This window comes from Colobus angolensis, unplaced genomic scaffold (genome assembly GCF_000951035.1).
Source record: "Colobus angolensis palliatus isolate OR3802 unplaced genomic scaffold, Cang.pa_1.0 Scaffold212, whole genome shotgun sequence".
Classification (NCBI taxonomy): Eukaryota; Metazoa; Chordata; class Mammalia; order Primates; family Cercopithecidae; genus Colobus; species Colobus angolensis.
In genome coordinates this window covers 1,833,886-1,859,797 of record NW_012115289.1, presented here as the reverse complement: position 1 = coordinate 1,859,797, position 25,912 = coordinate 1,833,886, and the positions used below count along the sequence as shown (strand labels likewise).

The 25,912-nt window shown below is 38.3% G+C and overlaps 1 protein-coding gene across 7 annotated transcripts in view; it reads right to left on the bottom strand.

Moving 5' to 3' along the window:
- PDE4D (phosphodiesterase 4D, cAMP-specific) overlaps positions 1-25,912 on the bottom strand; it is a 1,579,839-nt gene that overhangs the window by 49,578 nt on the left and 1,504,349 nt on the right. For 6 of the 7 annotated variants that reach the window (XM_011942896.1, XM_011942894.1, XM_011942897.1 and 3 more), the window contains one exon: positions 14,199-14,311. In XM_011942896.1, coding sequence (XP_011798286.1) covers positions 14,199-14,311 — 113 coding nt within the window. Of the gene's footprint in view, positions 1-14,198; positions 14,312-14,397; positions 16,120-25,912 lie in introns of those variants that run through there. The other variant, XM_011942902.1, reaches the window with a different exon arrangement.

Here is a 25,912-nt window from a genome sequence, read left to right as displayed (position 1 = left end):
TTTTTTTTTTTCTTTTGAGATGGAGTCTCACTCTGTTGCCCAGGCTGGAGTGCAGTGGCACCATCTCCATTCACTGCAACCTCTACCTCCTGGGTTCAAGTGATTCTCCTGCTCAGCTGAGATTACAGACATGCCTCACCACGCCAGGCTAATTTTTGTATTTTTAGTACAGACCGGGTTTTGCCATGTTGGCCTGGCTGGTCTTAACCTCCTGGCCTCACATGATCTGCCTGCCTCGGCCTCCCAAAGTGCTGGGATTATAGGTGTGAGCCACCACACCCAGCTAAATTCTAATTTTTTTTTTGAGATGGAGTCTTGCTCTGTCACCCGGGCTGGAGTGCAGTGGCAAGATTTCAGCTCACTGCAACCTCTGCCTCCTAGGTTCAAGTGATTCTCCTGCTCAGCCTCCTGAGTAGCTGAGATTACAGATGTGCACCACCACATTTGGCCACTTTTTGTATTTTTAGGAGAGACGGGATTTCACCATGTTGGCCAGGCTAGTCGCTAACTCCTGACCTTGTGATCAGCTCTCCTCGGCCTCCCAAAGTGCTGGGATTACAGGCTTGAGACACCATGCCTGGTCGCTAAATTCTACTTCTGAAAGAACAAATTTCCCTTACCTAGGGACTGATGATTCAGTCTGTAATGATGCATGCTCTTCATCTTTTTTTGTCTTTTCTTCCATATATCCTTTAGGCATTCTACTGTATTAACACTAGACAGAAAAAACCAGTATCTTCTGGCATAAGGTAAACTAATCTTTTCCTGATGTACAATAAAGAAACAGGCCTATTTCTAGTAGGAGATTCCTTATGATGTATCAAAACCCAATTATCACTTACCCTTATGGAGATCTTACATCTCAGAGACTGTACTGACAATATAAGATTAAGAAAACGAAGAACAGAAAATCAAAATATACACCAAGGAGAATGTTAATAGGTTTCATTCTTATCACAGCATATTGTTGAAACTTACTTAAAATATATTTTTTAAAGAGACACAAGAGGACAATTGTTTAGTGTTTAACATTGTCCAAAGTGGTCAAAAAAAAAAAAGACTTTAGTTTTCCTAAACCTATCTTAATTTTTAGTCTTTTAACAGAATTATATCTTTGTTCAATCTTTACAGTCTTTAGCCTCTTTTGTGAAATGGGTTTCCTTGTAAATAATCAAATGACACCTATATATATTTAAAGCACTCATGAAATAATTTTATCTCTTTATTAAAAACTGTGATAACCCTTTCAAATTTGAAATTTATTGTCTTCCTAAATTCTTGCTACAAAGCCTATCATTAATATTGCAGGTCATTTTTTCCCTAAAGATTGAACAAAAAAACACTAACAAATATACAATAAAGTCTTTAAGGTCAAAGAATGTACTCCTTTTATAAAACTTGGAGTTGATGTAAAGACACAGACAACACAAGTTACCTTAATAATAAATGCACTTTTCTTTGTAATTTTGGGTAATTCAATGTGATTTATAATTCTTTTAAAATACACACAATCACTTGTATTTTTGCATGGTTCTTTTTTTCCTAATTTCCCACTGTAATGAAATATCTGTTTTTCATTCTCTATTGGGTTTGGATTGGAACCATCAGGTAGAATTAAAAGTAAAATAACTAAAGAAAAATACTTTATAGATCCTCTCAAAACACTTTGAAGGGTATAATCTCTTTAAGTTTAAGATGGCTTTATTCATATTTAAGTCAAAAACAAAAAGCAACCAAAACACTGCTGTTTATACAGAAAGCAGCTTCAAAATCAGCCAGTTATTTTCTGAAATAGAGATGGCAGACATTATTAGCCTGCACTTACTCCAATATGGCAGCCATATCTTTGCCTCTTTGCTATGGACACATCCCCAACAGGCCTGTACTTTCTACTCTCCAGACCTGTTTATGACAGGCCAAGGTGTTTCCTATTATGGTGCCTATGGCTGCACGGTGCACTGCTTGTTAGTAATAAAAGCCAGAGGCTGTCCCTATAGGGATTACAGTGCAGCAGACCAGAGATGCCGATGGGAATGCAAGCATGCCCTAGGCAAACATTGCAGAATACTCTCTGACAGGCAAAAGCCAACAAACACATCCTTTCTTCCCAGACTAGCAGGGAAAGTATTCAATTATGTCATTTTCACTTGGAACAAACTAATAAGAAGAATGTTATTGCTAAAATAGGTAGAGAGAAGAAAGAACAGTTTATGACCATGAATATGGCCTCTATGGTTTTTGCCTGTGCACTACAAACTTTTAATTTAAATGAGATGAGACTAGCATATACTATGATCTAGCATATACTATGATAAAATTTCTGAGACATGAGTATCTAAAAGCAGAACCGTGATTAAGTGAGAAATGCTCAGGATTCCTGTCACTGAAAGAAAAAGAAAAAAAAAAACCTTTCTTGAAAGGCACAAACTAGAACATTCAGACTCTCCATCTACCAATACAAGATAAAAAACAGCATTTCCATTAACCAACATCATGCATCTTGTACTAATTTATGTGAGTAACTACAAAACATTATAGTGACACTCACTGTGTAGGGTGTCAGGATGGCCAAGGGGTCTAAGGCACCATATACCCACTGGGTTGGGCTAAAAATACCGTAGAAGACCTCATCAGAACAATAAAACAAAGACACAAAATATTGTACTAAGAGTTAAGAGAATTACAAATAAAAGTTCTGTGGAAAGTCAAAGGTATCCAATTACGAGAGCCTGAGGTGGGAGATACAGGACACCCCAGATATTGAATGGGAAGAAGATGGGATTAAAAAAAAAAAAAAGGCTTTATAAAGGATGTAACATTCCAGATAGGCCTTAAAAGATGGTTTCAATTTTTTAAATAAAGCTTTTAGTTTTAGAACAGATCTAGATTTATAGAAAACTTGTGGAGACAATACAGATAATTCCTATATACTCTATACTGTTTCCCATTATTAACATCTGACTTTAGTATGGCACATTTGTCACAATTATTGAACCAATATTGATACATTATTATTAAACAAAGTCCGCACTTTATTCAGATTTCCTTAGTTTTCACATTTTTTATTCAGATTTCCTTAGTTTTCACATTTTTTTATTCAGATTTCCTTAGTTTTCACATAATTTTTTTTGTTTTTACTTTCTGTTCCAGATCCCATCCAGGATCTACATTATATTTAGCCCTTGTGTCTCCTGAGGCTCTTCTTGGCTGTAGGTATCTCAGGTTTTCCTTGTTTTTGATAACCTTGACAGTTTTGCGGAGTACTGGTCAAACACTGGTCAGGTTTTGAGGTTAGAATGTCCCTCAACTGAGATCTGTCTGATATTTGCCTCATGATTAGATTGGGGTTATATGTTTTCAGTAGGGAAACCACAGATAAAAAGTGCCATTTTCATCAGATCATATAGAGGGTACATATTATCACTTCTCACTGTCAGTGTTGACCTTGATAACCTGGTTGAGGTAGTGATAGGTTTCTCCACTGCAGTTTCTTTTTTTTCTCCCCTTTGTACACTGTACTGTTTAGAAGGAAGTCAATATGCACAACTCACACTTACGGTGGAGGGGGTTATGTTCTCCCTCTTTGAGAGCAGAGGGAAGCTATTGGGAATTCTGCACAGGAGGAGATTTGTCTATTCTTCCCCCACTTATTTATTTAATAAATTATATCAATATGGGTTTATGGATATTTATTTCACCCTATGGGATACAATCCAATACTATATTATTTTCTTGCTCAAATTGTTCTAGCTTTGGCCATTGGGAGCTCTTTCAGTTTGCTCTTGAAACTCTTCAATGTATTCCCATGGGTGTAGGGTTCCGTTTGTTTGACCAGGTCCTTACTTTCTGGCACTACAAGATGCTCCAGCTCATCTTACATATTTCCTTCCTGAGTCCCCAGAATCAGTTATTTTTTTTTCATACAGTCTTGGTTCCTTTTATTAGAGAATGGCATTGGAAACCAAAACGTGTGTGCTAAGTGTGCTCATTGCTACTGGGGCATGGTTGCTTCTAGACCCTCTTGGCTGATAGAGCAAGGAAATATTTGTGTGTATACTAGATGGTAAGATGTTGAGAGGTAGAATGGAGAGTTACCTTCTTAATATATTTTTCTTAATATTAAATATTAATAAGATATTGTGTGCCTGGGTTACTTTCAGTCTCATGCAGAGGAAGAATTTATGAAAAACACTGGCTAGACTCTTCTTCTCCACTGCATTATGCATTTCTGCTAGAAAAAGCTCAGAGATTTTCAGATATTCTGACAAAACTCTCAGGCTTGCTTGATGAGCTATACTGTAAAATTACAGAAAGAAACAAAGGGCAAACTTGAAGGATTAAAATAAAGGAAAGAAAGCATACAAAACACCACCAGAAAAAGTGAGTAATGGGGGAGAAGAGTAAATAAAACACAATAATCCTCTTTGGTTAGTATCAACATTATTAGGCCACTTTATCAAGAGGATAGAAATCAGGATGGCAAACACCCTTCTCTAATCCTCACCCTGCAAAGAAAATAAAAATGAATGTTATTCCTTCACATATGAAACTGAATGAGTTCTACTGAGTATCTAGTATGTTCCTGACTCAGCCTAGACAATTCCCATCTTATAATTCATTAAATCATCACGGCAGCTATTTAACAGATGAGGAAACTGAAGCACAGAAGGCAATGTGGCCCAGTTTATATTTGGTAAAAGGCAGAGAATGAATCCAATTCAGGCAGGCTGTCTATAGTAGGGTGCTCTAAATCCATGGACCATTCTGCCTAAGGAATGAATATTTTATGAATTGGAATATTTCTGCTGAAGGAATTTGCCATTTTCTCCTCTAGTGGAGAAATCCAACTCAGGACAAAGAAGGAAAAATGTTGATTGTTTAAAACAATAAATTAGTCCCTAAATTGTTTTTGCAGCTGATTTAGACATGTGTGTCCAAGAGTACGCCCAGTGTTAGTAAATGGCAGGCAAAATGCTGTAAGGTGGTGCAAGGATTAATGTTTTCTCATTTTGTTATTTATTAATTTTAGAAAAAATACAGAAAAAATATAACTTGAACATAAAACACATGATTTCATGAATACCATTACTTAAGATGAGACACTCAAGTATTTACATTTAACAATAAATTGCTCTTAGCATTTCTATACTTTGACAATAAATATCCAGAAAAGAAATTAAGAAAATAATCCCATTTGCAACAGCATCAAAAAAATAATTAGGAGCATATCTAACCAAAGAGGTGAAAGATCTATATACTGGAAACTACAAGACATTGATTTAAAAAACTGAAGAAGACAGAAATAAATGAAAAGATATCCCATGTTCATATACTGAAAGAATTAGTAATGTTAAAATGTCCATTCTATCCAAAGCATCTACAGATTCAATGCAATTCCTCTACAGATTCAATGCAATTCCTATCAAAATTCCAATGCCATTTTTTTCACAGAAACAGAGAAAAAAATCTTAAAATTTATATAAATCAAAAAAGAACTAATAGCCAAAGCAATCTTGAGCAAAAAGAACAAAGCTGCAGGTGTCACATTCCCTCATTTCAAAATATATTATAAAGCTACTGTAATCAAAACAGTATGGTACTGACATAAAAACAAACATCAACCAATGGAATGGAATAGAAAGCTCAGAAGTAAATCCAAGTATTTAGAGTCAATTGATTTTTGACAAAGGGTCCAAGAACCCAAAATGGAGATAGGGCAGTCTCTTCAAATAGTGATGGGAAAACTGGATGTCCACCTGCAGAAGAAAGAAACTGTACTCTTATCTCACACTGCATATACAAATCAACTCAAAATAGATATAAAGGCTTAAACATAAGACCTGAAACTGTAAAGCTACTAGAAGAAAATATAAGGGAATCTCCACAATAATGGTCTGGGCAATGATTTCTTGGATAGGACTCCAAAAGCACAGGCAACAAAAACAAAAATAGACAAATAGAACTGCATCAAACTATAAAGTATCTGCACAAGCAACCAAATAATAGAGTGAAAAGACAACCCATGGATCAGGAGAAAATATCTGCAAACCATACATCTGATAAGAGGCTAATATTTAAAATATATAAAACATTCAAACAACCAAACAGTAAGAAAACAAATGGATTAAAAATAGGCAAAGGATCTGAATAGACACACTTTCCTCAAAAAAGAGATATGAATGGCCAACAGAGATACCAAAAAAAAAAAAAAATGCTCCTCAGTCCCACACAGTGGCTCATGCCTGTAATCCCAGTGCTTTGGGAACCTGAGGCAGGAGATCACTTGGGGCCAGGAATTTTAGACAAACCTGGGCAGAATAGCAAGACCCTCTCTATATGAAAAAATAAAAAAAACCAGGCATGGTGGCACACACCTGTAGTCCTAGCTACTTGGGAGGCTGAGGCAGGATCATTGAGCCCAAGAGTTTGAGGTCACAGTGAGACATGATCACACCACTGCACTCCAGTCTGAACAAAAGAGCAAGACCTTGTCTCAAAAACAACAAACAAAAACTCAACAATATATCTAATTCTCAGGGAAATGCAAATTAAAACCACAATGAGCTATATCTCATGCCTGTTAGAATGGCTATTTTCCTTCTTTTTCTCTCCAAGTTCAGGGGTACACGTGCAGGACGTGTAGGTTTGTTACATAGCTAAACATGTGCCATGTTTGCTTCACATATCATCCCATCACCTAGGTACTAAGCCCAGCATCCATTAGTCATTCTTTCTGATGCTCTCCCTGCCCCCATCCCACCCCCCAACAGACCCCAGGATGTGTTGCTCTCCACCATGTAGAATGGCTATTTTCAAAAGATGAATGATAACAACTGTTGGCAAAGATATGGAGAAAAGGGAGCCCTTCTACACTATTGGTAGGAACGTAAATTAGAACCACCATATTGAAAATAGTATGAAGGTTCCCCAAAAACCTAAAAAATAGAACTACCACACAATCCAACAATCCTGCTTCTAGGTATATACCCAAAGGAATTGAAATTGATACATCAAAAAAGTATTTGCACTCCCATATTCATTTCAGCTTTATTTACAACAGCCAAGATATGGAAGCAATCTAAGTGTTCATCAGTGAAAAGAAGGATAAAGAATAAAAAATGTGATATATATATATATATATACATATGAAGATTATACAGCCTTATAAAAGCAAGAAATTCTGTCATTTACAACATCATGAAATGGAACTGGAGGACATCATGCTAAGTGAAATAAGTCAGGTACGGAAAGACAAATACTGTCTTTAATAAATGATCTCACTTTATGGGGAATCTAAAAAAGTCAGTCTCAGAAACAGAGGGTAGAAAGGTGGTTACCAGAGGCTGTACAGGAGGAGGGAGAGAAAAATGGAAGATGTTGATCAAACAGTACAAAATTTCAGTCAGATTGGAGAAATAAGTTTTAGTGATCTATTGCACTGCATGCAGACCCCAGTTAATAATAACGCATTATGTATTTTACAAATGCTAAAATAGATTTTTGACGTTCTCATCACAAAAAGATAAATTGGTGAGGTAATACAGATATGTTAATTAGCTTTACTGAATCTATGATGTACACATTTTAAAAATCACATTGTACCCCAGAAATATATACAATTAATATTTGTCAATTAAGAATAATTGACAAATTTTTAAAAATTAATAAAAAAGAAATAAGTTAAAACATTCAACATATAATAGCCGATATGAATGTACAAGAAATGACAAAATCCCAGCATTATGGGAGGCAGAGGGAGGATCATGAGGTCAAGAGATCGAGATCATCCTGGCTAACACGGTGAAAGCCCGTCTCTACCAAAAATACAAAAATTAGCTGGGCATGGTGGCGGGAGCCTGTAGTCTAGCTACTCGGGAGGCTGAGGCAGGAGAATTGCTTGAACCCGGGAGGCGGAGTTTGCAGTGAGCCGAGATGATGCCATTGCACTCCAGTCTGGGTGACAGAGCGAGACTCTGTCTCAAAAATGACAAAGTTTGAGCAACATTAACTTAGACTGTAAATTCTTAAAGAATAAAAAAGTTGTGTTTTTCTTTTAAGAAATATTATGTTTTTATATTGCAAGAAATATGTGACACAGAGTTTTTCTTAATCTCTCTTTTATAATATATTCTACACAGGCAAGCACATGTAATTTATTGAGCACCTAGTGTGTGCTAATGCACCAAACTGAGCTTTACATACATTATAGCTTATGCTCTCAATAACTTTTCCATTTTATTTTCCCCTTTCATTATCCCCACTTATAAACGAAAAAACGGCTCCAGAGTGGAAAGGCCTATTGCCCAAAATATTAGATAGGAAACAACAGAGCTGGAATTCGAAACCATGTTTGCTTAATGAAAAACATTTATGTTCTTTCCACTGTACAAAGCTGCTGTAAGTATCACTGGTGCATACTCCAGGCCAGGGAGTAAATATCATTCATCCTTATCACCTACAAAGTATAACAGAACAAAAACAAGAAGCTCTGAATACTAAATAATAATAATAAATACTTTATAAAAGATAAACTATTCTCTAAGAGTAAAAAATAATAAGCCTATTATCATTATAGCTGGTAACTGAACTTAACTAATTTCCTAATAGACACAGCAGAACTGTTTGTTGTTTAAGCAAATATCAAGGCATACCCCCAATCCCTGTTACAGGGAATAAAAAAGTCTTCTTCAAATGCCTTTCAAAACTAATGTGAATATTAAAATAAAGTGCTACTGATCTCTCTATATTCTAGAAAGATCTCAGATGAACAGTGTCAATTAAACTATTACAATAAATAGCCATGTAAAAACTGCTCCCCTGCTAGAGCTACACCATCGCAAAATTAACCCCAGCAATCTACAGTTTCAGAAAAAGAGTTGGTCCCTCCTGCTGAAAAAGAGAAAACCAAGCTCTACATATGTTGTGAATCAACGGAAAATAATGACATTAGCAGCACTTCACATCCATCATGTATTTATATCTTAAGTGATAGCTACAATCTATGTAACTGTCACAGAAATCTTCTTAAATTGAACAAAAGCATTATCTATCATCCTTGCTATCTCGAAAAATACCAGTTTGTTTCATCTATCCATAACATTAGAAAAAATACTTCTTTTATCATGGCCAACCCTTATGTTTTGGAATTTTTTTCACAAACGTAGACAGTTTATAATGCTCTCAGACAGAAGTTACCACTACCACTACCCCATAAATTAAGTCAAAATATAACTGAAAAAAAGAAAATTCTCTAGTAATGATTAATTTGTTGAATAATTAAAAATTAGGAGTTTTGGATAATTACATGTTAGGAATAATTAAATTTTTACTAAACACTGGCACAGGAACTGAACGGATGACAATAGAGACAAGATTTGTTTTAATCCTTAGTTTTATGCTAAGGTAAAGTGAAGGGCTCTACTTTCCAGTGAAAGAAAAATTTCCTTTAAAATTGTTTCCCTCTTCGATTATTACTGAAAAGCAAAGAAAGTATTTTTTCTAACAGTGATTATAGGATTCTCAACCTTTCATATTAACTTTTAGGTACTACATGTAAGCTACATAAATCTTTCCCCAATCTACCTCTATTAAGTAGATTAAAAAGCAGATATCGAACTCAAAACATCTAAATGTTGATTTTCTATAATTATAGAAGATATTTTCTTCTGATATTTAAAGTTTGTATTTAGGCATATTAACTCAACAATTTTTTAATCTAAAGTTTAATATGTTAATGTAGGAAACAACTGAGGCTATTTTCTCTCTATAAAACTAATATGCCTTTTCCAATTAACTTAGTTTCCTTCTTAGCAAAAGTTTAACATTTATCTCTATTCTGAGTTATGTTGTGGTTGCATAATATGGAAACATCTTAAGATTTAGCCACTTCTATGAAGATCCTATATTTATTACAACACCCCTCTTGCCCAGAAGAAAATACATCAACAAAAAGTGCTACTATATGTTCTGCATTGACTATTACAAAGCAGTAGGGGGAGCAGCCAGAGAAAGCACTGAGACAAAGCACCCCAGCAAAGCAATTTAATTTATAGGCAACAGAAACATGCTAGAGAGGTTTGTCAAAAGCCAAATACACAAAATAAATTCCATAAAGAAGTCATGACCACATTTGTAAAGCCGGCCTAAGTACATTTGGAATGAAGTATAGAAAAATCTGAAGTCTCTTAGGGGCTGGATTCTAACTTCAAGACAGACTTTCAGCTTGAAACACAGTCATTTCTAGCCATGCCAAACCTCAAACTGCCCCCAAAATTAGAGAGCAGAAACAAAATACCATTTTTATAGTGATACGTCTTTGGAAGAACTCAAAATGATTTCGTTTTCTCCTTTGAACCTCACTGAACTTACAGGGAAGGCCTGGTGAAAGGTGCATTATTGGGTCACAAGAGGATAACGTTACAGGGTTCCATAGCATAATCCTTGAAAGCCCTGGGGCCCAGACCGCTGTCCTTCTCTCCTCTCCACTGACTCCCATCCTCGATATACTTTCTATGAGAGAAAGGTAACCAAAAACACGGTGAAACTATTCTACTTAAAAGGTGTTTTACTACAAAGGCACATTGACCACTAACCCTTATTACATTTTACATGTTCTAAAAATTAGTAAGGTCTGCATTTTCAGTTTTAGAGTAAAACGGGAAAAGTACTTAGTTAGCTCTTCTGTCTGGCATTCTGTAACTGGAATTTAAGAAAAACCTAAACTTCTAATTAGAACTTCAGAATGTTCATGTCTGTATTATACCACAAAAACTATAAATATAATTTAAGCATTTTTATGATACAGAAATGTGTGCTATAGACAGTCATCTAAGAATTATAAAATTCCATAAAACTTGACATGTCTAGTATAAGTTCCAACTGAATGGTAAAAAGACATTTTAGCCATGTAAGCAACCAATGAAGTTTGACCTAAAATCCAAATAATAGCAATAACAACAGATACAGTGCCTACTATTGTCAGATACTATATTAGCTAGCTCTTTTTTATATATTCTTTTGAACTCTTACACTGACCTTTCAAGATAGTTATTATGAGGCCCATTTTATGCTAAGGAAACTGAAGCTAAAAAAATTGAAGTCATTTCTCTAATGTAACTCCATTAGCAAGAAACAAAACTGTAATTCAACTTCCAGGTTTGCCTGCCTCCAAAGCTTTGAGACCTCACTAAAATTATGCTCAATTGTAGCAATGAGGTTCCAAAGGAAATCTGTACAAATCTCAGGCAGATTAATGTGCTTATAAGGGTAAATGCTGTAGATTTAATCACTCAAATTAAATGCCATCTGGAATCTCTTACCCCACTTGGTACAAGCATCCTACATGTGTTATAGCCAACCCTAGCCTTGGCCAAGAATTCAATAATTTTCCTGCTTCAATGCCCTCAACAAGCAAGCAACATTATAATACCAATATAGGAAGTACAGCTAGTTGCTCCTAGAGCATCATTTAAAAACTGCTAATTGGTTAAGATGCCTTTTATTGAGAAGTCTAAGAAACAGAAATAATGTGTTAATCCAGTTTGTTTAATGGGTTTGAGGAATCAGTTTCCTCCTTCCTAACACCTAAATCCATCTCCATAATAAGTATTTTCTATCACCATTTAAAAATCCTGATCTCTTACTAGTGTTTTTATTGTGCTTTTCGATCTCTTAGAGTAAATTTTTTAAAACCTCAAGAGAGAACAGAGAATACTGTCATAATTTTTCAAAGGCTCAAAGAGAATAAACTGAAAATACCAGTTGGTTTGAACACGTATATGTAAAAATAATGGATGGTAATAAAACTAACAACCGAAAGTCAATGTTTCAGATTCATTCATTCGTACTCAAGAAATATCAAATAACTGAGTGGAGATGATGCAAGCGGTACACGTTTCCAGTTCAGACTGAAGGTGTGGCAACACTCACAGGGGCCTTCGGATCAGTTGCTCCAACTCAGTTTACAGCTTTTGTGGATGTGGCTTATTCATGCCCTTGTTATCAAGAAGTGTAACTTTACAACCCTTTGCAAGAGCTTTTTTTTTCTTTCTATGCCAACCCTTTTTTTGTCTATAAAAGTCATGTAAGCTTAGCACTTATTTAGATATAAGTTAAAGAACACGTGAATGGCTTGGACATTAAAAGTTTAAGCTACAGCTTAAGCTGAGCTAAGTTTAATGTTAAAAATTAGTGTGACGGCAATGATTTTTCAATTCAGTTCTGTCATGGGCTAGGAAAAAATATCGTAATTTTTCAGCCAGAAGACATAAACATTGCTAGAATGACTACATTTTGAAAAAATTATCTTCTCGCTTTACCCAGATTTCATTTTAACCAAACAGACCAAACTCTCCTATCAAACCTGTAAATTAACTCAAAGTCTAATTTGGGGCCTTCATAGTAAAGATTACTTTTTCTAAATCTCTGTCTTATCTGGTGCCTTTAAAAGAAGGGATCATTTTAGGCAATTATTATGACCTAAAAAATGTTTAAATCTTAATGTATAGATTAATTCCTTGACAGCTGAAGTCATTTACAATACATTATTAAATTTCACATTCAGTATTAAATCCAAACATAGGTCTCAACATGAAGAATATGAATTTTAGGGAAAGCAACTAGCTGCTCAAATTCATTTAGCTGAAAAACTACTGTCAAATCATCTTGAAAACATACACTAATGCTTGTACATTGCTAAGTGGCTTTTGATTCTGCTCTTCCTTTTCCTACACAGAATCAACCACACAATGGAATTAAGAACTCTGGCCCATGGCAAAGTGCTCCCATTTAGCAGTTAGGACACTGGACATATTCAGCATATGTCTACTGCTATTAAGAATCAAATTATGAAAAAAAAACCCTGTATTTTATAAAACTAAGAATTTGTTACCCAAATGAGAACAAAAGTACCTAATGCCACAGCAGGGGTAAGAGTCCCAGTAAGAGAGCAGTAATTGGTCATTCTGATGAGGAGCTGTGCCAAATTTAGAAATGAGGCACAAATGACAAAAAACAGAATTGATCGTCAGTGTGGACATGGGTAGGTCAGTGTGCATATGGGTAGGTTAGTATCTGCTGGCCGTGTCTACAGAGCCCCTTTTATTTATTTGAAGCCAACTTTTCACTTGACAATGCTACCTACAAAAGCACTGTTAATAGATAAGACAATCAAGTGGCTGTTATGCTGTGGCATTTTTGTAAAAACTGCATGAGAACAGGTGGGATAAAAACCATAGTAAGGTAGAAAAAAAAAGCATCACTCATTGAAACATACGTGCACACAGATGAACTGTAAGTTTATATAACCTTCTTGACCTTGTAAATAGGTAGCCAAAAATACTTAAATACCTTGCAGAGGCAACTATTTATCACAGAACATTACCAGTCCTTACTGGCTGAATCCTTCAGCCATCTGCATATGACATGCACAGGCAAATAGCCATTAAAAACATATATAATTCCAATTATCTCCTTGCATAACTAAAGACAAAAAGAACAGGAAATCCAAAAAATACAGCAAAACTGAAAACATTATACCTTGCCTTCCGTGCTATTTTAAGGCTGTCCCAGGTTGAAGGTTACTTCTCAGCCCTCAAAACTTCATTAACTGCCAAGACCAGCACCTTAGCACATATGGCACAGATGCCTAGTTGAAGCCTCCTTGTACTCAATGACCTCAAAAAACTGGGCTTTCTCTCCAAGACGCGGATGTGTATGGCCAACTGAACACATAAAGGCTCAGTTCTTACGGGGTACCCTGACAACCAGATGAATTAGGGTGAAGGTTCCAAGTTCGATGAACTCTTCTGAGTTTGAGTGCCCTAGGTGGTGACATTCAAGTGATTTCACAGACATCCACCAATTCTTATTTTAACCGGGAATCCCAAGAACACCTTTAAACATGCAATGCCAATGGACCCTACTGGGTTTCTGCTACAAGGGCACAATGTCACTTAGGAACCCTGTGTCTTGGGAGGTACTTAAACTACGTCAAATTGCTTTTGGAAAATGTTTATCTGGCGTGACTAGGAGAGGCAAGGCATGGAAACAAGAACCTCCCTCTAAGGAGCAGAATAGCCAACATGCAGTAAGCCTAAAAAACCTCTCACTGTATTTCCCGGGGCTATGGGTACTAGCTGGCTCGCCGGCAGGGGAATCAGCAGCCTGGGGGCATCGGTGACAGCAGAACCGGGGCTTACCTTGTTGGAGGCCATCTCACTGACGGAGTGCCTGGTCTGTAGGGTCTCTAACTGGTCCAGACACCAGTCCAGCTCCTCCAGGGTCTCGCTGGCCAGTTTCTGGTAGGCCTCCTCTGCGAAGAGACAGGGAAAGGGGGACTCAGTTCTCAAGCGCTTCACGGGTCCGCTAGTGAGTTCAAAGGGGGCCATCCTGCCATACCCCGCCATGCTCGGATGCCCGGTGCCGGCACATGAGGGCTGCTCCTTCATATTGCCCAGCCCGGCAGTGCAACGGGGGCGGAGGCTCTGCTCGCGGGGCGGCTGGCCTCGGGGAGGCACGGTCTCTCCAGCTTGGCGTGTCGGGTCGGCCTCCGAGGAGGGCGTGCAAAGAGCGGCGAGCCAACTTTCACACGGCGACGCGGGCGTAAAAACCACTATGCGACTTTTCAACTGTGCGGCGGGCCCAAGTCCCAGTCCAGGAGCCCGACTCTAGCGGATGGCGAGGGGATGGCGCGCGCGCTTAAGTGTCCGCCCAGCAGAGGAGCCTCTGGTCCACAGCCCGATCTCCTAGGTCCCCGGCCCGGAGCCGCGGCCCCACGCCCGCCCCGCCTGCCGAGCCTTCTGCAAGGCACTTGAAGCGAATGAATCAGCCGCGGCCGGGTGCGCGGCCACCACGTTTCCTGTTTTCTTTCTCAACTCCTCTGGCGGCAGGCGCAGCGCGGCTCCAACGCCGCAGCTTTCCGGGAACACTCCCCCTCACGCCCCTCTCGGCCCTCAGCGCTGCCTGGCTCCTCCTCAACCCCCTTACGAAAAGATTCCGAATTGCAAAAGCCTGTCCATGCCACCCGCCTTGTCCTTCCCCTCGGGCTCTGCCCCGGGGGCCCCACCACCTAGCACTGCCATCCCCGGAGCAGCCGGGCGCCACTCGCTTTGAAGTGCAGCCGAGGAGGCGCGGCGCGAGCGTGTGTGTCTGTGGGGCTGCTGTGGGACTGTCTGTGCTAGAAGAGCGGCGGAAAACCCGGCGTGGAGCGCCTGCAGCCTGCTGCCCGGGGTCGCGCCCGCTGCGGGGCTTAGGAGGGACCGGCGCGCAGGCGCGCACGGACGCGCACCTGCCCCGCGGGAACCCCGTGCAGCCCACTGAGCCACTGCCCTCCAGGTTGTCCCGACCGCTGGAGCCTCCGCGTCTCCAGGACCAGCTGCTTCCTGCGAAGTTTTACAAACAAGGTTATTTAGGACCCTCAATGTTTCTGAGGGTTTAAGGTTTAGGGTTTCTGGGGGTTCGTTTCTAAAGGTTTAGGATTCACTTACTTGAAGGAGGCAGGGTTGTGGGAATACCCGCATTTCTATTAAGACCGCATCCTTTTTCTATCTAGCCCAGTCTATGTACCAGACTTCTAAATGCTGGGGCAGACAGAAACAAGCAAACAAAATACACAATGTTTTGGGATCCGAACGCTTTATAATTCACAAATTTGACAATAGGCTGCATTTTCATATGCAGAATTGCCTAAGAGTTATCTTAAAGGAACAGCAATGTGAAAGAACCACATGGTAAGGAGAATTTACGTATGTCCTGCATACTACTCCTTTCCCCTGTGAATTGCACAAGACCTAGATGATCTTGGGCTAAGGAAGAAAATCTGGCATTGTGTTTCTACCCACCACGTGCAGATTACACTACAATTTTGAGAAAACGGAAAGACCATATTCAAAGGCATAGGGAAGTCTGCTCTGTTTACAAAGGCTGACCCAGGGGACCAGGGGCACTCTCCCTAAGCAGACCAGTTGTGGGAGAACTTCTCTACATTAGCATGCAATAAGCAAACCATTCACAATGGGGAGAAATCAAACTCCCAAGAGTCCGTTTTATAAAACTTTGTCATGGTCAAGTGGAAAGAAGATGCCGAGAAAGTTACACAACGTGGTGGGATCCTCTGTCTTTGTCTTTAAAAATCTACAGGTATTGGTGGAGAAGAAATTCTGCCCTTGAAATGTAGACTCCATAAATTATCCGTGGCACAACAAAGAAATTCGTGGACAATTTAGTCTCCTCGGATTTTTCATATAGCTTTTTATATGAAATTTGTAAAAGTTAGAGTGACTTTTAAAGTATTTGTTACATGTACCACGTGGCTTGTTGTTATCAAGAATTCTTGAACTATTTACTGTTCACTTTGAGTACTCTACGTTAAAATTTGCCTCTTTTTTGTTCTACTTCCTCCATCCCACAGTCTAAAGTAAAGTAAATATATGCTTTAGATGGACAAACAATTGCCTAAACCTTGCCAGGTGAATTAAAATTTCAGATTGAAGCTTTTTTCTTCCCCATTAACAATAGGAACAAGTTAAAGATATCAATAATTTTAAATAGTAAATATAAAATACTTGTTCTGTATAGCTTCCCCAATTCTAAGACTGTAAAAAATATTACATGCTTGTTACAAAAATTGAAGCATTACACACAAAGATAGAAAGCCCTTTGTAACCCCACACCCTAAAGATCACAAACAATACTTTCGCCTGTGGCTCTAACACAATCATTTTCATTTTACTGAATAATTTCCATATGCAAGTATAGCATCACCTAATTGCCATGGTAGTACATCTAGGATATGGTTTGGTTTTGATATTTTCCTCTCTCTCTCATTCCCATAAGATAGGAATGTAGGAAATTTTAAGAGGACATTGACTTTTTTTTAATGATCATTTGAGCTGTCCATAGTTAGCCTATCCAGCGGATTAAAGATGCGTAGCCATTGTGTTCAGGGATTTGTTCAGTGCCATCTTTTCAATCATTGGTTACAATGAAGCTGGGAGTCCCCTCTGAGGTTTGGCTTTCTGTGGTTCCTCTCCCCTGCCCTCCAACTTTCTCAAAGCCTGAGCCTCAAGTGATTTCCCAGTACCTAAGTAAACTGCCCCCCTGCCCCCATCTTCACCAAGTTCCCAAAGCTCTTCAGAATCAAAAGTACAAACTCAGGCCTCAAATCTAACAGGATGTGGCTCCACACATTATATTTCAGTTGTTATTTTTTAATGTGGAAAAGTAATTCGGGAATGTTTTGGCTAATGCTTCAAGACATCATGCACTTTAGACACAGGATTTGCTCTTAAAAAGGTAGTATAGAGACAGGAGGAACAATTTATTTCAGAATATCCATTTTATGTCCAAGCCATGCACCAGCCATTTTTGACAGACAGGATTTGAATATGATCATAAAGTGGTGTAAGCATGTATTTTAAGTTCTAACATCTTCTGTATAAATATGAAAAATGAAAAGTCACTAGACAACATCTACATACTAGTGAGAAAATAATTACTAACAACAGAGTAAAGAACAGTTTGCTCTGTGAAACTGTTGCTCAAATAAAGGGCTATTCTTGATATTAGCATAGAGCTGAGAATATTGCTTTTTTCCAAATTCCTAGGTGAACAGGCAATATAGCTAGCCATGATTTTTCAGGATCATTTGTAAAGCTTCACTTTTAGGAATTTTAACCCCAAGTGTTCTAAGACATCGAGTAACTGACCTTTTCATCCCTCCAAACAAACCTGAAAATGGAGTTGCCAACTATCCTACAGGAAATTGAGTCATCACACCAAGCAACACACCTAAATGTCGACAGCCAGCAGGACAAAAACAGTGAGCCAGTTTAATTTTGGCTTTTACCAAGAACACATACTGCATTCATTAATAAAATACTTCCCCCTAACCCCTGCCAGGGTAGTATACACTGTGGCTCTCCTTAAAAATACATGAAAACTCTTTAACTGTCCCAAATCTTGCTAAGTCAAGGAACTAAACAGAGAAAAACACCCAAGCAAAAACTATTGGCTAAACTCCCTAAAGGCTGGGAGAGGGCTATGGAACAGCAACTGAGAAATAACTTGAGCCTTGAAGTCCCCTCCTACAACAGCATCAGTTTTCTTCAAGGCACCTTTGAACTATGTAGCACTCGCATTCTGCTCAGGCTCTTCTGTGAACAAACAGTCCTCAATTCTTGCGGGCCAGCACTTGGCTTCTGTCATAGTGATATGCTTAGAGGTTCCCCTGACACATGGCCTGAAACTGTGCCAGGGGCTCCAGTAGAAGATGCTGAAGCAGCAGCTTCCTTTTGAAAAAGGAAAAAAGTAATCACCTCAGAGCCATAGCAGGTAGCTAGAGGTTGAGGTTGTTTGTTTGTGAAATGTTCAGTCCATTACTCTTACCCATAACTCACAGTGATGTTGACCATTGAGGTAAAAGGATCCACTGCACGGGATGTGTAACTATGTGGACATTAGTTTCTTTGCCAACACTTGAAGGCTAAAGGACTGTATCGGCTTGTCCTAATTCCTAGATAGACCTATTGGTATACATGAAGAGAACAAGTCCAAAATATACCACTTACTTTGGACACCATTTGCCCACCCTTAATTAAAAAAAAATACAAATTATAACAACTGATCCAGATTTTTTAAAAATTAAAGAACTATAACAAAAAGCTCCTAAGAGCAAATACTTAAATCTCACTAACCAGTTCCAGCTTCTCTTAGTTCTTACAAAATTTCCTCTTTATTCTAAGGAAGGAATTGATACTGTCTACAGTAGATAGAACTGGATAAAATGATTTCTATTTCACTATGTATTGCTTTGAGCTAGTCATTCCTTTGGTTTGCTACAGTAAAAGATTTGTGTAGGTTAGGTCTAACTTTTGCTGCTTAATTTTTTTCCTGTATATATTTTATCTGATGGGAAATACATGAAGGCTCTGGATTCTCTTTTAATACGTACATGTAATAGGCTTAAGCAGAGCTTGCTAGTGGCAAACCACTCTCATCTCCAAGTGTATTTCTGGCATCAAATTATTGTTTTTAAGTATTTTAAAATTGTATAAACTATATAAAACTTTACTTAGTACTTCATAAAGCTTCCAAAGGAAAGATGTGTGTAATTTTTTGAGGGTTTTCTTTTTCTTTTATCTTCCACTATCTACAATTGTTTTTCTAAGTGTTGCCTATGGCTGTAGAATTTTTAAGTGAAATAAACATGAGATTGGCTTTCATTGACTTTTTAGTCCCACCAGTAACTCAACATTTATTTAGCACTGACTATGTGCCATGTACTTTATTAGAGGCTGCAGAAACAAGATGATGGAAAGAGCGTGTCCCTTACCCAGAGCCCAGCAGAGAAGGTGATTTCAGCATACTACTGTAGAATGCACTCTCACAGAAGGAAGCATGTGCGCTATGGGACAGTAAAAGAGGACGATTTAAATCAGACAGGGACAGAGGCGGAGTCGGAAAAGGCTGAGTCCTCAAGAATGAAATAAAAGAGAGTGGGAAGGATTTTTAAGAGAAAAGATGAGCAAGCGTGCAGACCTATGATGAACAAGATGTGCGTGTGTCAGCTGGATGCAGTGGCTCAGACCTGTAATCCCAGAACTTTGGGAGGCCAAGGTGGGTGGATCACCTGAGGTCGGGAGTTCGAGACCAGCCTTACCCACATGGAGAAACCCCATCTCTACTAAAAATACAAAATTAGTCAGGCTTGGTGGAGCATGCCTATATTCCCAGCTACTTGGGAGGCTGAGGCAGGAAAATTGCTTGAACCTGAGAGGCAGAGGTGGTGGTGAGCTGAGATCGTGCCACTGCACTCCAGCCTGGGCAACAAGAGCAAAAAAACCTCCATCTCAGGAAAAAAAAAAAAGACAAAAGACAAAAAAAAAAAAAACGATGTGTGTGTCAAAAAAGAAATTACCATGAGTAAGGCCTTACTTAGGGGAGCAGATTCTGGAGAAATCTGAGAAATCCTCAGCCACTGGCCATCTTAGAGACTGGCCATGTCAGGTATCTGCAGGTAGGACTATATCTTCAAGAGTAGGAGTCACAGAGTGACTCAGAGTACTGTGTGACATGGGATCTGATTTTATTTTATATGGAAAATTCTAGCACTATGCAATTAATGGAATTGAAGAAAGTAAAGTTGAAGTCATTGAAATCATTATATTTGACTATATTAAGAACACAATTAAATAACTTATACCATTTGCTTCTCTGACGATTATTCGTATCTAAGACAATCTCTGTATTAAAATCCTACGTAGACATATGTTCCCACAATATGTCAGGCATGAACAGAAGGACTGTCCAATGTGACTTGAAAGGGGGTGGACTTCTTGCTCTTGAAAACTACAACCTTTAGTCACTAACTTATTAATCGTACTGTAATAAGATGGAGAAAAAACAATGGATTTCACCAGAATTTCTTTCACAAGAGTTTGCCTACATGAAAATGTTCGATAAGGCTATTTATGACAGAAGGTGAGACTTTGAAGAGCTTTCATTTGGGTAGAATGAATCTGCCTCATCTACACTGGAAAGGGGAGGAATATGGAGGGAATATGTATGTGTGTGCATGTGTGTAAGCGCATGAGAGAGTGAGAGAATATGTGTGTGTGTTTGTGTGTGTGTAAGAGAAAGGAGTCAGCTTGGTCTATGTGTGTGCATGTGTGTAAGGGCATGAAAGTGACACACAGAGAGAGTGTGTGTGTGTGTGTAAGAGAAAGGAGTCAGCTTGGTCTAAAGGGTACCTCCAATTTGTACATTTTCCCTTTCTCCCAATCATCAATAAGGTTATTGAAGGCGTGTGTGTGTGTGTGTGTAAGAGAAAGGAGTCAGTTTGGTCTAAAGGGTAACTCTAACCTGTACATTTTCCCTTTCTCCCAATCATCAATAAGGTTATTGAAGGGGTGTGTGTGTGTGTGTGTGTGTGTGTGTGTGTGTGTAAGAGAAAGGAGTCAGTTTGGTCTAAAGGGTAACTCTAATCTGTACATTTTCCATTTCGCCCAATCATCAATAAGGTTACTGAAGTTACAAAATCCTGACTTTAAAAGATTTTTTGTTTTGTTTTGTTTTATTCATTGAAGGCACTGAGCTTGAAGGCCGGATTGGCCCAAGCAGAAATGTCTCTCTGAGCTGACATGAGATAAGAGGCAAAGAAAGAGGAGAATGCTTTTATAAGAATAGGGAGGGCTTTTGTCCAAAAAATTGGAGTTTGATCCAAGTTTAATTAGGCATCCAGGCTGAGGGCTTCATGTGACATGTGTGCAACTGTAAGTGATATTATTCTTTGAGAGAAACTGGAAGAATGGAGAAAGGCTCCAATCTCTATTCCACCACATACGAGCAATTCCAGGCAATTCAGCTAATCTTTCTGGGGCCTTATTTCACCTATAGATTGGAGATAATAACAAGAACCTTGTAGGTTATTTTAGTTCAAGTGAGAGGTTGTGAGTTAAATAATCTTGCATTGATGCCTAATAGATTCTTTTCCCTTCCTCCTCCGTTGTATCTTCTCTTCCTCCTGGACTTAAGTCTCTAACTTAAATGCAAACAATTCTATTAATTTAAGTGAACCTATCAACTAGTGCCAGGTACAACCTAGGGTCCAAAAACTTAATAGTTACCTGGGAACAGTTTTTAGGGTAGCTAGAAAGAAAAAACAAATTCAAGGAATGAACAGGGATTCATTCTGAAGAAGTTTACTTAGAGAACACAGGCCATCCAGGAAGCTACAAACAGGTAGGGATATAAAGTTTAAGTCACACAGTGGGCAAAGATAAAGATGGAGAAGTAGTCTTGGAGGACTTGTATACTATTCTAAGACTTTATGTTTTCTTCTAAAGAAGCCATTAAAAATCTTCTAAGTGAGGAAGTCACACCGTCAGATTTGCTTTTCAAAAAGATTACTCCGGGAATAGTATAAAGGCAGATCAGAAAAGTAAAGACCAGTGAAGAGGCTGATGACTGGATAAGGAGAAAATCCTAGGCAGTCCCTAAAGGGGAAGGAGAAGCTTCAGAAAGTTACGAGGAAAAACTCTCAGGAGCAAAGAAAAAGGAAAGGAAAATACTGGAATGGACTGAATGTTTGTGTCTCTCCAAAATTCATATGCTGAAAAATAATCCCCAGTGTCATGGTATTTGGAGGGAAAACCCTTGAGAAGTAATTAGGTCAGGAGAATGGAGCCCTCATGAATGAGATTAGTGCCACTATAAGAAGAGTCCAGAGGTTGCTCTTTTTCTACCATGTGGATACACGCCACGTGGGCAATCTGCAACCCTGAAGACGCCCTCACCAGAACCTGACCATGCTGACACCCTGATCTCAGATTTCCAGCTTCCAGCACTGTGAGAAATAAATGTATGTTGTTTAAGTCATCAGTTTATGGTATTTTGTTATAGCAACTTGAGCTAAGACAAATATCAAGGCTTTGCCATTGATATTCAGTACAGACCATATATACCCACAGGTTTGCACTAAGATAATTTTCATTCCAAACACATATTTCAGCAACACAAGACTAAAGAGGGTGTTAAAGAATGCTAGTGAGGAAGCTTTTGTCTGGGAAGTTATTTGAACAAAGTTACAGGACAATTTTTGCAAGCAGTTTTTAAAAAATGTTACAAATATGTATTTTATTTACATACACTTGCTGTAATTTTGGAAATCAATTTTATTTCCCTGTGGGGACTATGGGAGAGCATCTGTGTTTCCATCATATACTGTCAACCTTAGGATATAACAGTCTTTGTTTCTTTACCTTTGTCAATTACTGCATATCGTATTCCTTAGAGAAAACAAGGAGTTTGAACAGATTATCTTTAGTGCCTACCCAGCTCTAACATTCATTTATTCTCTGATTTCTGAAATTGCACTATCGGGTTGGGTGTTGGCTTTAAGGTTGTTCATTATACTTAACCTGGATGGGGTCAGCTATTTTTGAGAGGGAATTCCTAAACTGACCAGTTACTTGTCAATGATCCCATCCAATACCATGATCCTGGAATTCTGTGAGTTTAGCTCAATTGTTCATCAGGGGTACATGTTTTCTATTTGAGATTGAGATATTCTCAGAAATAAAGCTATTAATAAATAGAAAGTTTTGGAGTATATTTACACTTACTCTGCTTATCTCCACTCCTGCCTCTACCATATTCTCATCCAATACTTTGCCAGTTGACTTACCAATTTCTTCTTAATTTCTGTAACTGTCACCTTCAGTCAACTTCTCATCTGTGTATTTCTAGATTCATATAATGGTCTACTACTGGATCTCCTTGGATTCACTTTTCTCATCACAGTCCTACTTATAAAGTTAGAATAATCTTCCTTAAACCCTGGTTTTATTGTTTCTCTCTTTCAAAAACCTGCTGCACAACTCTCTCCTACGTATTGTATTAATGTTACATTCTTGTGTTCACATAGGCCTTTTTTGGCTGGCTTTTCAATACCTGTCTCTTTTATTTACATCTAAGACTATCCCATCCAAAACAGCTCATCTTAGCCAATCTTTCCGCCTGGAAACAATTTGCTGGCTTCTGCCTGTATGACTTTTCTAATGTCATTTTTATATTTGTGTCCAGGCCTTTCTGTAACCGTCTAGAAAATTCCTGACATTTACAGGCACTCAACAAATATTTGTGAGCGAATAACCAATAAATATGCTTGTTTTCTATCAGACAAGAATATTTATTTCCAAATGAGATTCAAGTAGTAATACTGGCCTGGGTGTGGCTCCCTACATGTAATCACCCCTGTCTATCTCTTGTTTTCAGTCTTTTGCTTTTTTTAAAAGAGTATTAGGAACTAACATTGCCAAAATTTGGTGATGGTCAAGCAGATCATGGTGTCTTACCGAAGAGAAATATTAACATTAAAATAAAAATGACAAGTATTATGATATATCATTCATACGTAATGATCTTTACAAAATAAGATAAAATTTTAAAAGAATCTATCAATACACCAATATGATGTTTGGGAGAAACAGATGAATGCACAAAGGTGCGTCTGATACAAACACCCCCAGAAAAATGAGCATAAGTTCATATTATCAATATTTTTTACTCTAAAAGTGTTCACTGACCTCCCTGAAGTCACCAAGGACTCCAAGTTAAGAATACTTTCCTGAATGAAGAAAAGACAGCAATTATTTTAATCAACACTGCCCCAGAATCTTTTATTCAGATCCCTATGTCTGCTTTCTTCTTCTTCTTCTTTTTTTTTTTTTTTAACTTTCTCATAAATCTCTGCTTAGCATTTATCTCTCTCTCACTGTGAGATACCTAAGGGTTAAGAAATAATGCCAACAAGACATTTGTTCCAGTTGAAGATGGGTTAAGAAAAAACACACAGCCAGGTGTGGTGGCTCACGCCTATAATCCCAGCCCTTTGGGAGCCTGAGGCAGGTGGATCACCTCAGGTCGGGAGTTGGAGACCAGCCTGGCCAACATGATGAACCCCGTCTCTACTAAAAAATATACAAAAAATTAGCCAGGCATGGTGGTGGGCACCTGTAATTCCAGCTATTTGGGAGGCTGAGGCAGAAGGATCACTTGAACCCAGGAGGTGGAGGTTACAGTGAGCTGAGAATGTGTCACTGCACTTCAGCCTGGGCAATAAGAGCGAAACTCTGTCCCAAAAAAAAGAAAAAAAAGAAAAGAAAAAACACACAAAAGATTTCCCCAAAAGACTAGTCCCTTTTAAACAGGCTATGAACAGAGTCTCAGAAAGGTAATTTCTTATGTCCAATTTTTAATCTCATTACTTGCATTACAAGCAACACATATGAGTGATAAGCTATGTTGGCCTACTGGTAAACGTGCATTTGTTAACTGTGTATGCATTATAGAGAACAAATTTCAGAACTCAAGAGCATATCAGGTATATTTGGCTTATCCAGTTGTATATGAACTGGCTCCATACAAATAAGATAAATTAGTTTTAAAATTTTACAAGAATATCTATGGAGATTTAGATTTGGCTAAGAAAGCTATTATATACATGGAAGAATCCACAACCTGTAAGAGCTCTTCATGGGAAATAGTGTGATAGATCAGAAAGAGCATGAACTTTTGAGTCACTCAGAACTTGAATTCCAGCCTTGCCATTGTTCTAGTTGTGTTATCCGAAATAAGCCATTTAAAAGACCTGAGTACATTGTATACATTGAGAATTGCAGGATTATTATGAGAAATGTATAAGAAATGTAAAGTCCCAAGGGCTGTATCTGACATATAGTAGGTATTCAATCAATAGTAAGTGTACTGAACCACTTTGCAGAGTTGTTTAAATAAGTTAATTTTCAATAAGGTCATTAATATGTGAGAGTTTCTTTCCTTTTTCACAGATTCTAATCCTAAAACAATCACTATTTTTGTGTCATCACCATCAACCCTCAAATATTTACCAGTTCTGAGCCAAATGTGAGCGAACAACCTATGATTTAGAATAGCTTTTAGGCCAGGCACAGTGGCTTACGCCTGTAATCCCAGCACTTTGGGAGGCCGATGCAGGCAGATCACCTGAGGTCAGGAGTTCGAGATTAGTCTAGACAACATGGCAAAACCCCGTCTCTACTAAAAATATAAAAATTAGCCAGGTGTGGTGGCACATGTCTGTAGTTCCAGCTTCTTGGGAGGCTGAGGCAGGAGAATCAATTGAACCCTGGAGGTGGAGGAGATGGAGCCACTGCACTCTAGCCTGGGCAACAGAGCGAGACTCTGTCTCAGAAACAAACAACAAAAAATAGAGTAGCTTTTACAAGACCACACCAAACATGAAAAGTCAACTATGCAGGAAGAATATGTATTGGTCATTAGTTAATGACAGAGCATCACTTACACTGAGGTTACTGGGAAGATCATTCCAAACATTTCCCAAAGAATGTTCCAATCAATATTGTCCCTATAAGAT